At 45.3% G+C, this 16,137-nt stretch overlaps 1 protein-coding gene across 6 annotated transcripts in view; it reads right to left on the bottom strand.

The window, feature by feature from the left end:
* BIRC6 (baculoviral IAP repeat containing 6) overlaps positions 1-16,137 on the bottom strand; it is a 312,653-nt gene that overhangs the window by 261,692 nt on the left and 34,824 nt on the right. For all 6 annotated transcript variants that reach the window (XM_090045546.1, XM_090045562.1, XM_090045538.1 and 3 more), the window contains exon 10: positions 8,360-9,754. In XM_090045546.1, the coding sequence (XP_089901672.1) occupies positions 8,360-9,754 (1,395 nt within the window). The remainder of the gene's footprint in view (positions 1-8,359; positions 9,755-16,137) is intronic.

Below are 16,137 nucleotides of genomic sequence, written 5' to 3'. Positions count from 1 at the left end.
AGTAGTAAAGTTCTTCATAAGCCTTCATTACTACAGCCCTAGCAATCAGCTTGCTAACCTCAAATTGATTAGCTAAGGATCTATAGCATCCTGCAGTAGCCGGCTCCCAGAAGGCAGTAGTAATCAGTAGGGCTGTGCAAAGCTTCAGCAGCTGATTCAATCTGAAGGAGATTCAGCCCAATTTGGGGAGCGCATCTCCGAATCCAAACTGAATCGGGAGACTAAGTAAAATCTCCAAATCAATTAGAAGCATCCGAATAGATGTGGAAAAGATTCACCCAATTCAAAGATTCAGATGTAGACTAAACAGGCAGCTGACAGTTGCCTTCAGCTCACAAATCTGTTCGGGTTGGGGGTGGAGGGAGGAAATGGGGCTGGGACATGCTGCTCAGCCAGGTCAGGGGATACATTACTTGGGGAGGGGGCAGGGTGCTCTGCCCTGCTGCCACCCGGAGTGAGTTGCACTTGCATCATGCCCCCCCATCCCACCCCACGCCAGCTGGGCAAACGGCAGCAGGGCATAGCCCCCGTGGCTCCCCCTGCCAGGGCAGAGGCAGGCACAGACGGAAGAGCTGCAAAAGAAACTCCCATAGCTGCCCTGCCCAGCCCCATCCCCCACCCAGCCTAGTCCTAGGCACTTTAAAAAAAGCCCTACACTTGCAGCACAGAGCAATGGAGGGCAGCGGGGATCATCCCCCCCCCCCCCCCCCCCCCCCCCCCCGCACAGCATCTGCCTCACAGTGAGGGTGCAGCGTGACTCAGCAGGGTGCCGTGCACTGCCTGGGAACTAGGGCGGCTCCAGCTCCAAGCTAGAGCCCAGCAGCACTCAGCCCCAGCTCCCAAGTAGCGCCCTGCTGAGCCACACTGCACCTGCGCCATGGGGCAGCTGCTGCGCAGGTGCCGGTGTGGAGGGATTGAGCTCTGCCATGGGTGCCCAGAGGTCCCAATCATTGCTTCTGCAGCCGGTGAGTGTGGGGCAGTGGTTTTTTGTTTGTTTGTTTTTTACAGCACCAGGACTAGTCTGGGGCCAGACAGGGCAGCCATGGAACTTCTCTTTCAGCTCCCCCCACCCAGGGAGAGGCAGGCACAGCCAGAGGAGCAGTGGGAGAAACTGCAGCTACCCAGCTGTGCCTGCCTCTCCCTGGCTGATCCGAATCGCCCAATCAGCGCCAAGCCTTCCACAGCAGATTCACCCGAATCAATTCAGGACAGTGATCCAAATCTCTGAATCTAATCACTGTCCTTCAAATCAGCCAAATCTGAATCCAAATTGAATACTTCCCGATACACACAGGCCTAGCAATCAGTGTCTGGACAACTGTTACCTTCCTTTGTTTAGTATTCTGGGGCTAGTGGGGCAGGGAAAGATCCTCACACAGCTCTATGGAAGTCCATCTCCTCGTGCAAAAGTTCTGCCTCCACTGCTGGTCATACCACATCTATATGATGGTCTAATTCTAGTATGGTGTCACTGTTATCCAGAACCAGAAGCACCAATCTACATACAAGAGATTTCATAACTCTAACAACAAGCTTGAGGCACTTCAACTGTGCTAACACTTCACTCTCACTCAAATACCTGCCGCTTTTACAAAAGATGCATTGCTGCTGCAATGGCCATCACCATCTTAAAGCCCTCTAACATAGTTTTGCAATAACAGCACAGCCAAGAGCAAAAGCACCTTTTCCATTAGTGGAGACTCTATAGCTTGGCTATGACAAGAACAAACCAAAACAAGCATGTAGAGCAGGAAGTGTCAGCAGCATATCCTACCAGCCTAATAACACCTCTAACACAAGGACAAGCAACTTCTTCTGAAAGCAAAAAGTGTAGTTAGGTACGAAGAAACATAGAATATATTGGCAAGGGAACTCTACTGCTAAACCTGTCACAGCAACTCTAGTATGCACACAGCTACAAGACTGTGTGGTGTGCACAGTGAGGTTGTTTGCACATTTATAATTTGCAAACCAGATATACCCATGAGATGGCTAATGCAGGAAAATGAGGTCACAATGATTAAATCTATGCCATTAAAAATATCCCTAGTACTAAAACATCTCTCAGAGTTAAGACAATATCAGGTGTCACTAAGTAAATTAAATGCAAACAGTCTGATGACATTAAGATTTCCAGTAAAATGAAAGAGGCAGATATAGCGATAGCAAAATCACAAAAACAAAAGCTATTATACAACTCTCATAGGTTAAATCTCAGTTGCTAGTAAATGTATTTATATACTTTTCAAAGACACTTGCCAAAAACATGAAAGCACTCCTTTCTCAATAAATGCTTCTTCGTGTAATTTGAGACGTGAGATCAAATAAAAATTACAGGACTAAAGTCATACGATTTAAAATTAAAAACAAATATTCACCACCATCCTTTGACTGTGGTGGTCCTGTATATAAAATCTTCATGACTGTCTCTAAAAACAATGCTACTGGTTATATTTTATCTCAAATAATAAGGCTTTTAATACTGTACATCCTTCTGGTTCAGAAAAAAGTTAACTGGGCATATAGTTTAAGAATTCCAGTATGAAGAAACCAAAACACAGCTGCTCTCCACCTTTTGTGGTTTTGTTGCTCTTATTCAGCCCCAAGCACAAAAAAATAAAATACAGAATATCCTAATACAAAAGGAATATAAAACCAAGTTGCATACAAATTATGATGTACTAAATGGTCATAATTACATCAAAAATATTTTTTTCAAAATGTAATCAGCCTATAAATACTAAATATTACTACATTAAATATGGGAAAAAATTATGATTAAATAGAAACAAGGAATCCGAGTGATTTTAACAGAGTACTTACAAACCAATATTTCTCCTAATCTCAGTCAACTGAGTGAAATTAAGTATTCCTTCCATTTTTCAAAACTGATATGCTGGATTGAATACTATACAATGGGGCCTGGTTTGGCCATACAGTAGCAGTCAGCATTAACTGGCTGCCAATTTTTTTTTCTTATTTCAAAGTTATCAAAACGCAAGTAAAAACCATATAGGAAACTCAAAGCAAATTTAAATTTGTCTGGGACAAGGAAGTTCTCCATAAGAAAGAAAATGCTCCACAGAACCACTCTAAAAGGGAGACTGGCAGTACCATGTACTATTGGATAGCTCAGTTATGATCATCAGCCCAGTACTGTAATGTTGGCAAATGCATGGCATAGTCGCAACAGTTTCCAGCCCTCTAAATACTTCTACAGCTGATGGGTACAGATATAAGGTAAATAACCTAAGCAGGGGAACTGCTTAAGTGGGCAGTGAATAAGCTATGTGATTTAAGGAAGCAGGGGACTGCAACAGATTAGATTTTTAAGTGGGCAGTAGGCACTCTGTAAACCATGCCACCCATATCATAAACATCATAAAACCTGCGAAAACCAGAGACACTACAGAACCAACAGACAAACATCCCAAGGGGCAAAAGATGTGTCATTGCCAAAGCAACTGGGGGGAGGAGTAGGAAGGGGGGCAAATCACCCATAAAAAGCTACCAAAAACAAGGACTATGGAGGACCTCTGCCCTCCACCTGCCAAGAAGAACTGCAAACCCCAGAAAACTTCTCAATACCTGGCTGCAGAGACTTCTGTCCTCAGGACTCTATAAGACTCGTGCAGAGTTTCCGTTGCGTCTTAACTTAGGCAGTTTTCGTTGTTTCTTTTTCTTGCACATAAAATTATACATTGCTGTATTCAAATGTTCTCTTCAGAGAATGGACTATTCTTGTTCAAATCATTATCATGACTTCAGTGTTAGTGCCTATATTCTAACACTAAATTTAGGTAAAAATAACTTATAAAATTAAGTTGTATACTGAAGCCCACTGATTTTTCACCTACAAGATTTGGATCCCTCCCATCCCTTAACTAACACACACACACACACACACACACACACACACACACACACACACACACACACACACACACACACACACACAGTTTTGCCCAGGGAGAAAAGCTGTCAGTTTGCACTTATTAATAACAAAATTAGGTAAAATCTTGTGTAGGATGCCCATTATTTCAGATGACTTAAAATACAAACATAACTTCTGGGACAGGCTTCAAGAGGAGCCTAATTTCTACAGAGTAAGTGTTACTGGTGGATCAAGAAGGCTGGAATTTATAGGAAAACAGGAGGGGAAAAAGGATCAGCAGAAAATAGCTGGAGTATAGTAAAAAAATAATTTTGTACAACCATGGATAAAATTACAAGATATTTTAACCAATGGCACCTCACTCCTTTAAGACAAGGAAAAATTAAAATAAGGGATTAACAAATACTGGAAAGGATATAGCTGAATAGGGACCCTTCTGCACATACAACAGAAATATGCCATTTTAAAGGAAAAGCAAATACAGGTGACAGCTTAACTACCCAACAACGTCAGTGATTCTACAGGCAATCCCCACTTAGCACTCCTAATTGGTTCTGGAAAAAACGAGCACTAAGTGAAACAGCATTAAGTGGAACCCATTTCCCCACAGGATTTAATGTAAATAAAGATAATTCATTCTGCACAACCTGCTAACCCAGACCCCGCACTCCTGCAGCCCCACCCTGGGCCCTGCTGGCCTGGGTCCTGCGCTCCTGCCGTCCCTCTTCTGGCAAGGCACCACGCGGGCTCTGCCGGGGAAGGCATCAGCTCCTCCCGGCCTCATTGTTCCCCTGCCACAATAGCCCCTACCAGCCTGCACCTGCCAGCCACTAGTGCACGGCCCCAGCTGCCCCGCCCATGGGACCCGAGTCAGGGCTCTGGCGCAGGGTAAGCAGTGGGGCCACCCATCTGCCCATGCCCCACTTTGCCCAGCAGGGGCCCCCTCCAGGGCAACTGGCAGTGGAACAAGCCACTGCCGCCAAATCGCTGCAGGCTTGGGACAGCTCCCATGCCCCATAGGCAAGTGTATGACTGGAGCAAAACAGGGCACAGGCTGCAGCCCAGGGGTGGGGGAGCTCTGTGGGCTCGGCTTACACTGGCTCAGGCCCTGCACTCCTGCTGGCCCTGGCCTTGGGCCCCATGCTCCTGCTGCCCTGGCCCCACTCATGCCCCACACCCACCCCTTCTGGCTGCTGCCACCACTCCTCACCACCCTGGGCTCCTGGGCCCTGCTGGCCTGGGCTTCATGCTTATGCCCCCTACCCTCCCCTTCTCGCTGCTACTGCTCTGGCCCACCTGCTCCAGCACCACTGGCGGGAGCAGACCCTGGGCTCCCACCGCCCCTCCCTGGGCTCCCGCTGGCTGCCACTCACCACTTCCCTTGCTGCTGCCGCTTCTCCCCATGCCTGTACTGAGCATTATAACAAAACGTGCTAAGTGAAACTAGGTAGGTATTTTAAATGAGCGTTATAAATGAAACCGCGGTAAGCAAAACCGCGTTAAGCAAGGGTGCCTTCAGGCCAAGGACCTTCTTGTAACAATTACTTCTTGCAGCCAAATGCACAATAGCTCATTTGTACGCATCCTTTTTTCCTAAATGTGTTGTGAACAAAATTAAGATAAAAACAACAGAACAGAGATGCCTACATTCTAATACCATGCTACAACCCAACAAATTTAGCATTTTATTAGCAGATATAAAGCATTTGATGGTAATAAAACAACATCAGATGGCAATCAGAAAGGGTTCAAGGAAACCAAAAATTTCTCAAGAATTGTGAGGATACAAAAAGAGAGAAAACCATCAGAGATGTTTGGCACAAAATGGAAAACAGATGAGAACGCAAACTGAAATTTAAACCAAGCAAATAAAAGTCCAATTCAGAACAGCAGCTTCAAGGAAACATTCCATAAAGAATAAAGAAATTATAAAGAGCATATCAAGGTGAAAAACAAGATCTTATAGACAAAAAATGGCAACTGACAAACAGAAGGAAAAAAAAAAATCACAGTACAAAACAACATGAAGACTTCAAAGACAAGAATGGTTACATTCATGGAGTACTTTACTTGAGATACTAAAATGGCAAAATAGTAGCCAACCTTTCCAGAGAGACAGAGATGATTTGGGACCAAATTAGATGGGATCTCTCAGTAAAAAAAAGCTATTATTGTTAGCATCCACATCATGAATACTGTGTGCAGTTCTGCTTCCCACATTCAAAAAAGATCTAGTAGCATTAGAATATGTACAGAGAAGGGCAATCAAAATGATCAAGGGCATGGAGCAGTTGCCAAACCAGGAGAGATTAAAAAGGTTCGAACTCTTCAGTTTGAAAAGGTAAAGGCTTGGGGGTGTGGGGGGGAAATATGATGGAAATCTATAAAATCATGAAAGGTGTGGACCAAGTGAACAGGAACACTTGTTCTCCAAGTCCAGAATACTAAAACTGAGGGGCACCTGCCAAAATTAGTAGGTGACAGGTTTAAAGCTAACAAGAGAAAGTACTTTAAGCAACAAATAGTTAACTTGCAGAATTTAATGCCACAGGAGGTGGCAGAATTAGAGAGTGTAGCCAGGCTGAAAAAAAGACTGGATAAATTCGTGGATGACAGATCTATTAATGGCAAATGAACAGAATAGTTAGAGATCTTTTCATTTGGCATCTCTAAACCAATAATGGTTAGATTCTTATAATTAAGGGAAGACTATTGAATAGGTGATAGATCACCTTAGAGACATCTGGTTCAATACTCTCCCTCCATAACATCCATTTCTGCCACTGTCAGACAGAATACTGGGTTAGATGCACCATTGGTCTGGCCCACTGTGGCACTCACATTTTTAAACACTACTTTAGACAAAGCCTTAACATTTGATGACAAAGGAAAGCACAAAATACTATACAGAAGGATGAAGCAGAAACCAGTAAGGCTAGAACCAACAAAACACAAAAAATGGAGATTACCAGGACACACATGGAATAAAGATGCACATACAGGGTGCTCAGTCAGGAAGCCTTAAGGAAGAGGCATTAAGAAAAAGCAAAGGCATCATGGAAATGAACAATATGAACAGCATTAAGAAACCTTAAAGTGACACAGGAAGGAGACTGTTACAAAAGACTATAAAATATGGAAATTACTAGTCAAAGTCCAATGCAATAAAGGAACCTAATCCAAGTACACCATGGGTGTCAAACTCACCTGGGGCCCTAGGCCACATCAGGCTAAGGGGCTCCTCACAGGCTGGATTCAGCCCATTTGCTGAGTGACTGCCATGGTAGCAGCTGCACCAGTACAGAACTGGCCATGAGCCATGTGACAACTTGCCATGGCAGAAATGCACAAGTGGTAGCACGTCAGGCAATGACAGGATGATCAAGGGCTATCGTCCATGCAGGGCCTCAGATTCTCTTCTAGGCAAACCCCTCGCTTCTGGTGGACCACTAGTAGCCGAGTAGGCCAGAAGGGGTGGCTTCACCAATCAGATCTGGCCCACAGATCATACATTTGACACTCCCTTATGTAAACAAAGTTCATGTAACATTCATGAAAAATATAAAGTTAATGTAATCCCTCAGATTTAAAAGTTTGCCCAGGATACTTATCTTCAAACAGTGGCATAGAATCTAATCACAACACTTGCAAGGTCATTGATTGAATATTGATTTGTAAAGGTAAAGTAAATCTGACATTAAGTTTAATATCTAATTTCATTTTTAAAAGTGTCAATAGTTTTAAAGCATCAAAAATTAGCTTCAAAAGGGCTCATTAATAGCATCTGGTACCTAAATACATCAACAGTAAAGGACACATTAAATAGATTAAGAATGTTAAGTAAATCTCAAAAAGTACTTATCAAGAGGAGGGGGGAGAAGGGAAGGAATTAAATGGGGATGTTTCTAGTAGGATTCTACAAGGATCAGTGTTATGCCCAACACAAACCAAGGTTTCCCAACAAGAAAAAAGCGCATACACAAAAAAGTCTGGCTAATAGATTTTTCAGGCAACACAGATTAATAGATGAGGTGATAATTCTAGATGATAGAATAAACTAGATACATTCCAACATGCAGTGAAACAAAAAGAAAAAGAAAAAAGAAAAAAAATTACTCCTCTTAAGAAAGAGGAACAACATGGATAGGGGAACATCTCTTGGACAGGAAGAGCTGAAAAGGACCTATGGTCACAGAGCACCGAGGAAAAGGTAGTGCATCTATGAAGCTTTGAATAACAATTACCAATATCATTAGTACACCTTAAAAGTTCGTTCTAGTTTTAGAGACCTTGCCTAACCGTAAAATGAGGAATACCATTAGAATCTAGCCTCTCTAAACAGGAATCAACTTGAAATATATGACAATATCCACTTCCGTGATTCTGAAACTGGGTTAAATGCATTTAATAGAATTTCAGACCATTTAATAAAGCACTTACATGTTTCTGGAAGAAGTATCTTACCTTTAGTGCATGCACATAATCTGTCTGTGCCTGAACAGTATATCACAGAAACAAACATATCTGGTTCTTCATTGCCCTCCTTTTTAGGTGGCTCCACTTTGGCCAGAATGTCAAAGTTTGAAAGATCTATTATTTTTACATATCCTCCCTGAGTAGTAATTACCAGATGTCCAAGAGTAGAGATCTCAGATTTTCTCTCTCTCCCACTGCCATTCTTGGAAGTTAATTGTATTTCCTCTAGAGGCTCCTCACAGTCATCCTCTCGATTATCCAATATATCCGGCGGGAGCAAAATCATTGAGGTAATTGTGTCTTGAGGGTCTTTGATATGTTGGATTTTTACTGGCTCCTCTTCTAGAGTCACTATCCTAGTGGCATAGTTCATTTTGTAAAGCACTAGATATCCACCGCTAACACTTCTCTGTTCAGGTTGAATTATTAAAGGAGTTTGTACATCTGCTGGTGACTCATGCTGGATCACATCAATATTTGTGCCATTCACTACAGCAAGACTTGATTCTAGTTCACCCTTCCTTCTGTTACATAGCGCCGAGTTTAATTTATTTAAATTATTCAAGGCCTCTACTTGATTTATTGCACTCAGGGATTCAACAGGGCAAGTCCGCAGTCCTACTAGCAAATGAACACCATCTGCACAAGGAGTGATTGAATCTACACAAAGGTTCTCCTCCTCTGCAAACTTTGGCAGGCGCAGGCACTGAACCAGAGTTCCAGGCTTGGGAACCATAGAGGTCCATTTGTCAGAGTCTGGAGAAGTTAGATTGGCTGCTGCATCTGCAAACTGCTGAATATAAGTCACAGGGGGATCCTGAAGCAGCAACTGCTCCTGACTGTCCAGCTCCATCTCAATGATTTGTGGAACTGTGAAACCATCATCATGCATACTTTTGCTCATAATATTGTTCATCTGTGAGAAAATTTTTCCTGCCTTTTCATCAGACTCCTTAATGCTGTAAAGTAGCAATACAGGCAAAGTCCTCTTTACCAGAGGGGAATTCAGTTCTGAATTAGTGCAGGATTCATTGTCAGTTGACCCCTGCTCTGATACACTCTCCCCTCGAGTCCTGCTTAAACCATCAAGTGATCGCTGAGAGTTACTGCTAACAGGGGAGGTAGCAGGTGATCTGTATGTTAATAAACCCCCCGCTAATAAACAAGGAAAGGGAATGTTGTGTTGTTCCAGATGCTTTTCCTTCATCTTTTCACCCTTACAGTTGGCCAAACAGGGATTTGCCCCAAGTTCTTCTAGATCCTTAACTGTGTCTTCAAGGACATTTGCAACAATTTCCCACTGAAGTTTCTCAGGCTGCTGAAGAATGCTAAGGGCTGTTATATCAAGGCTCACTTCCATGGATTCTTTTTGTGATGTGTGTCCTGGAAAAAACAACAACATAAAGTTAGTAGTCATATAAAACTCAAATTAAAAAGATTATGGTCTAGTCCTAGTAATTATAAAATTAAGTATTAATTCATTCCTCTATTTTTAAATGTACATGTACAAGATACAAAATTAGTTAAAATAGGCTAGGTAAGAAAAAAGGAATATATACAAGTCACTGCTTTGTAAGGTTTGAGTTCAACTGTTGGCTACATCTTTAAATGAAGTAAGTTTTGTAGCAAAAATGAGCAAAGTATCATTTTTCTTCGTTTCAAACAGATATCATGCCCAGTTAACCAGCATTTAGTGAAGTATCACAATTAGACATTTAGTATCCCTCCCAGCCTTAAGAGGTCTGATATCTGTACTAACGACTTCCTCTTCTTGACCCAACTTGAGGTAGCTGTTCAAGAATGGCTTCACTAAAGACGCTAGTTCTGGATCTCGACCAAGACCTTTAAATAGCAATTTATTTCAATTGCTAACTGAACTGTATTGGGTAGTTACACATGAATGATCAACCAGCAAAGAAATCAAGTCAGATTTTCGAGAGAGAGAGATTAGCCCCCTCTCCCATAAATTAGATGCTGGAAGTCTGCAAGGACTGTAATTGACCTTTTCACTTATTTGCTCAAAGCCCTATTTCAGAATGTTTTTTGCAATGGTAGAATAAAGAACCATTTCCAGACCAACCAGACATGTATCCCCTTCACCTAAAGGGAGGGATGATACAGCATCTAAATACATATACAAAAGTAACCAGACCCCAAAAAGGAGTGCCTGTTGAAATTGTGTGCTGCTGCGACAAATATCTCTGGTGACATCTTTATGGCTCTCCAGTAAGTTTATGGGAAGATAATGTTATAACGATGGATTTCAGTATTTCTACCAAGATCACTGATCTCCTTTAGGACTTGCTGAAACTTCAAGTCTCTCATATTGGCTGCATGCAACTGCTACTTTCTGTATTACATTTGCAAAACCCACAGAACTGGCTTTATCAATCTGATATGTAGGAGGTGAGTTATTGCACCCTTCCTCTTCTGATGTTATAAAAAGCCTTGCTAACAGCATTGTTTTATTTTAATTTACTATGGGAAAAAAATAAACGTTACTGAGGGATAAATGTTACATGAGCAAGTTTTACTGTATAAGAAAAGGATGCAAAATTCAAACACTCTTTTTCAGGCTGATTACTCGCCAAATGAGGGAATTCCCCTTAAATCCCTCAAATTAAGGGGGTAGGAATAGAGCGTTCCCATACTTTGCAAACTAAAAAAAAAGTAGTTGATTCTCCAGAGAAGCTAAGTTTCAGTCCTGTAGCTGTCAAGAGAAGCAGCAACAGGCTTCTGTGTTAGTGTAATCTCCATACTGTAACTTGGAAGTGGAGACGCTTGAAAGAATACCTGCAGAGATGCAATACTTTGCAGATTAACTCACTGGAAAGAAAAAAAAAAAATGCGTCTAAAGCTTTAGTGACTTCTTTATTTCCATTCCCCAAAGAGCTTGCCAACATCATATTAGGAAGAAAGTATACAGGGCAGCTTACCCTTCATTACAAACGTGGCAAACTACTTTGAATTTACCATAGGGTAAGAGAATACACAAGTGCAGGTACCACAAAATAGTTTGAGGTGCTCCAATTTCATTCCCTATCTTGCCTTCCAAGAACTTGTTTATGTACCCACACCAGTGGTTCTCAAACTCATTACACTCAAGGAACTCTGAAAATGCCAGCTTTGTTTTCAATTTTTTTTTTTTTTGAATACAGAAGAAATAATGGAGATATACTTTTGTTGCAAAGAAACCAAGACACAAGGTCAGCAAGTTTTTAAAACTATGAATTCCTATTTGAAATCTCTGGGTTTAATCTTGTGAAACATACTGCACACCTAATAGCGCTAACACTGCATGGCATGCCAAGGCACCATCAAAATGATCTCAAGGTACCTCAAAGGTGCATATCACTCCGGTTGAGAATCACTGGCCATACCTTTAGAGATGATCTTATTCTCCCACATGAGGGACTAGCATAAATACTCTTCGCCGTTATGACTGCCTTTTACTAAAAAGACTACAACAAATTTAACCATAGGCAGATCTGTTAACCCCTTGGGTACAAATAGGTCTTGATAATGATTTCTACTTAAAAAAACAAAACAAAAAAGCATACACTTTCTTCAGAGAATCTAGACCAGTGATTCTCAACCCTTTTAGGCTTGAGGCACCCCTCCAAAACTCTTCAGAATTTAAACGCACCCATTTTAAAGAAACTAATATAAATATGTCATGAATATAATATAAACATTTCAAGTCTATTACTAATATTAATACTGTGCCCTTGTGGCCCCAGGACTCATCTGGCCAGCAGGGACAATGTACTGGGCTTCAAGTGCAGCCCAATATGGAGAGCACTAAGGGAGTGGGCGGGGTAAACAGGGGGAAAAAAGATATGCAAGACCTAGGTACTGGCAGGGGGAGGAGGCAGGCCAAGAGTGTCATGCTATGACTAAGCAGAACTGCACCAGGCACCTCTCCCAGAGCCAGGTCAAAAAACAGGTATGGTATGGCAGAAGCATGCACTCTTGCCTCAGCCCTTCCTCATCTGACCCTGTATGGTGTTGGTGGAACTTCCCCAAGCATCTCTTTTCAGGAAGCACATAAAAGCCAACTGAGAAACAGCTGCAGCAGAAAGGCATAATGTTTTCTGTCGTGGCTCTTCCAAGTTTGACAACAACATGTCTCCTGAAAAACAAGTTGTGCAGGGCAGTTTCACTGCACAACAGCGGCAACCTGGCAGAACTGCCTCACGTACCTCCCTGTTCAGGATGCATGGCAGAGCCAAGCTAGAAAGAGCTACAGCAGAAGCAAGAGCGCGCCGGCATTTGCGCCGGAGGGTGAGCAGGAGGGGCCCAGAGGCTGACTCCTGCTAGCGCGGGGCAGAGGAACCGAACTCAGCAACTCCAACGATGGTGTCGACACGGAGTGCTGCCAGGGCCCCTGCCCGGGAGGCGCAGCCATCCCGGGGCTTGTCTGAGGCCTCCACCCAGACAGAGCCCACGGGGGGGCTGGCGTCCCCCAACCCCCTGGCCTGCAGGAGCTGCCCAGCAAGACCTGGGGGGGCAGGGACTGGGGACCCCCACACCTGTCCTGCAGGTGCCTGCCTTAGGGCCCTGGAGGCGCAGGTGAGGGAGCTCCAGGAGGAGGTTAGCAGGCTGAGGGGAATCCGAGAGGCAGAGGAGGAAATTGGCAGATATCTTCTTTCCCTAGAGGGTTCTACGACCAAGGAGGATGCACCTCAAGAAGAGCCCTCCACTGCAGAGTGGCAGACAGTCACCTCCCATGCCAGGGCTGCTCGAAACATGGCAGCACCAGTTCCTCCAGTCCAGCTGGAGAACAGGTACGAAGCCCTGGCAGCCCAGGAGGAGGAGGAAGGAGAGGACGAAACTGGGGAGAAGGCAACTCCACGCTCACCGCGTCCCATGCAAGCTGAAGGAGACAAACAGGCCAGGAGGAGGAAGCATCGCGTGATCGTCATTGGTGACTCCATCCTGAGAGGTACGGAGGGCCCCATCTGTCACCAGGACCCCTCGGCACACGAGGTATACTGCCTACCTGGAGCGAGGATTCAGGACGTGAAAGGGATGCTCCAAACTGTAATCCAGCCCACTGATTATTACCCCATGGTCCTAGTCCATGTGGGCACTAAGGATGCGGCCAGGAGCAACCCTGATCGCCTGATGGAGGACTACCACGCTCTGGGGTGCGTGCTGAGGGAGATGGGCACACAGGTGGTTTTCTCTTCTATCCTGCCAGTGAGTGGACCAAGCAGTCGGCATGAAACGTGCACCGTGGAGACCAACTGGCGGCTACAGGAACGGTGCTTTGAGGAGGGCTTTGGCTTCCTCAGCCATGACTGGCACATCACGACGAGAGACATGCTGGGATGGGATGGGCTCCACCTTTCCCATAAAGGTAAGCGTGTGTTCTCTTCTACGTTGGCAGACCTCCTCTGGTGGGCTTTAAACTAGGCTCATCGAGGCAAGGGGAAGATGAGAGCAGAGGAAACATCGGACTGCCAGACCAAACAGCACCCACAACTACAGCCCAGCCCACACCAATGAGCGAAGCGAATAAACAGGTAAGAGATAGGGGCCAGGTTAACGCTGGGACTAGGGGGTCAGTACAGTCCCTAACCTGTTATTTTGATGTGGTTGGCTGCTCATCTTCTCTGCAAACTGGATCTCCTGTACACACATCCACAGGAGGCCTCAAATGCCTCTACACAAACGCTTGTAGTATGGGTAACAAGCAGGAGGAACTCACCCTCCTGCTGCCTGACACCAGCCCGGACATAGTGGGGATCACAGAAACGTGGTGGGACTCAACGCATGATTGGGCGGTGAATGTCAAGGGCTATAGGCTGTACAGGAGGGACAGGGTAGGAAAGAGAGGTGGGGGCGTGGCACTCTATACTAAGGAGGAATACACATCCTTGTCAATTAGCAAGGAGTCAGGGGAGGGGCACTCTGAAGTGCTTTGAGTTAGAGTACAAGGCAGTCGAGGGGAAAGGGTCTTAACAGTGGGGGTCTGCTACAGACCTCCCAACCAGGGAGAAGAGCTTGACCAGGAATTCTTGGGTCAGCTCACAGAGGTAGTGAAGGCTAAGGATGTGGTAGTCATGGGGGACCTGAACTTCCCGGACATCTGCTGGGAAGAACAGTCAGCCAGGTCTGAACGCTCACATAGGTTCTTGGCCAGAGTGCAGGACCTCCATCTAACCCAGGAGGTGCACAGCCCCGCCAGGGGGGACGCCTTGTTGGACCTAGTGCTGGCCATGGGTGATGACCTGGTGAGGGGGCTGCAGGTGCTCGACCACCTGGGCAACAGCAATCATCGCCTGCTGGAATTCACCATCCAGTGCAAGGTGGCAAACGCATGCAGTAAGGCAGCGGCCCTAGATTTTAGGAGGGCAAACTTCAGCGAGCTAAGGAGGATAGTTGGAGAAGCGCTGAGGTCCTGGAGGGGAGGGGAGCCAGGTGTCCAAGGAGAGTGGTCGCTCCTTAAGGAGACGATCCCCTCCAAGCCCAAAGGAATGTAATCCCAACGAGGATCAAAGGGAGCAGGAGAACACACAAGCCTCCGTGGCTCACCAAAAGCATCCGGGAATGTCTCCTTGCTAAAAAGGAAGCTTACATCCAATGGAAAGGAGGAGTCATCACCAGGGAGGACAATTTTGTAGTTGCTCGGGGATGTAGGGGGGTAGTTAGGAAGGCCAAGGCAGAGATGGAACTGGGACTAGCTTCCCAGATTAAGGACAATAAGAAGTCCTTTTTTAAATACGTAGGCGGTAAAAAGAAGGTCCCGGGTAATGCGGGGCCCTTGTAGGACGCGTTGGGAAATTTGGTCGTCACACCAGATGGCAAAGCTAACAAGTTTAATGATTTCTTTGCCTCTGTCTTCCTAAGTAGGGACCAGAACAGCCACCTCCCTGCTGGGCCCCCCTCGGGCCCCGGGGGAAGCACACCTGGGCCATGGGTTAGCAAGGATTTAGTTAAAAAGCTCCTGGAGGGGCAGGACATATTCAAGTCAGCCCGTCTGGATGATCTCCACCCTACAGTTCTAAAGGAATTGGTCGAGGTCATTGCAAGTCCCCTGGCACAGCTTTACGAGCACTCGTGGTGCTCTGGAGTGGTGCCGGAGGACCAAAAGAGGGCCAACATGGTTCCCATCTTTAAAAAAGGCAGGAAGGAGGACCCGGGAAACTATAGGCCAGTTAGTCTTACCTTGATCCTAGGCAAGCTGTCCGAGAAAATTATTCTGGCGCACATCCAGGAGGGGCCAGCAAGGGACTGCATGCTTAGGGGCAACCAACACGGGTTCATCAGTGGCAGGTCCTGTCAGACCAACCTGGTGCCCTTTTACAATCAGATCACCAGATCATTAGATGCAGGGGTAGCAGTGGATATAGTCTTCTTGGACTTCCGGAAGGCTTTTGACACTGTCTCTCACCCCGTTCTCATTAAGAAACTGGGGGGCTGTGGTGTAGACACCCACACAGTCAAATGGGTCACCAACTGGCTGGTGGGCCACACCCAGAGGGTGGTAGTGGATGGGTCCTTCTCAACCTGGAAGGACGTGGGCAGTGGGGTTCCGCAGGGCTCGGTCCTTGGGCCCGCACTGTTCAACATCTTCATCAGTGATTTGGACGATGGGGTAAAAAGCACCCTATTCAAATTTGCTGATGACATTAAGATGTGGGGGGACGTGGGCACACTAGAAGGAAGCAACAGGCTACAATCGGACCTAGACAGGTTACAAGGGTGGGCAGAAGAGAATAGGATGGGCTTCAACACAGACAAGTGCAAGGTGATGCACC

The sequence above is a fragment of the Crocodylus siamensis genome, chromosome 1 (assembly GCF_052110815.1).
Source record: "Crocodylus siamensis isolate JL-2025a chromosome 1, ASM5211081v1, whole genome shotgun sequence".
Lineage (NCBI taxonomy): Eukaryota > Metazoa > Chordata > Crocodylia > Crocodylidae > Crocodylus > Crocodylus siamensis.
The sequence above is the reverse complement of the archived record's forward strand: the minus strand, read 5'-3'. Positions and strand labels throughout refer to the sequence as shown.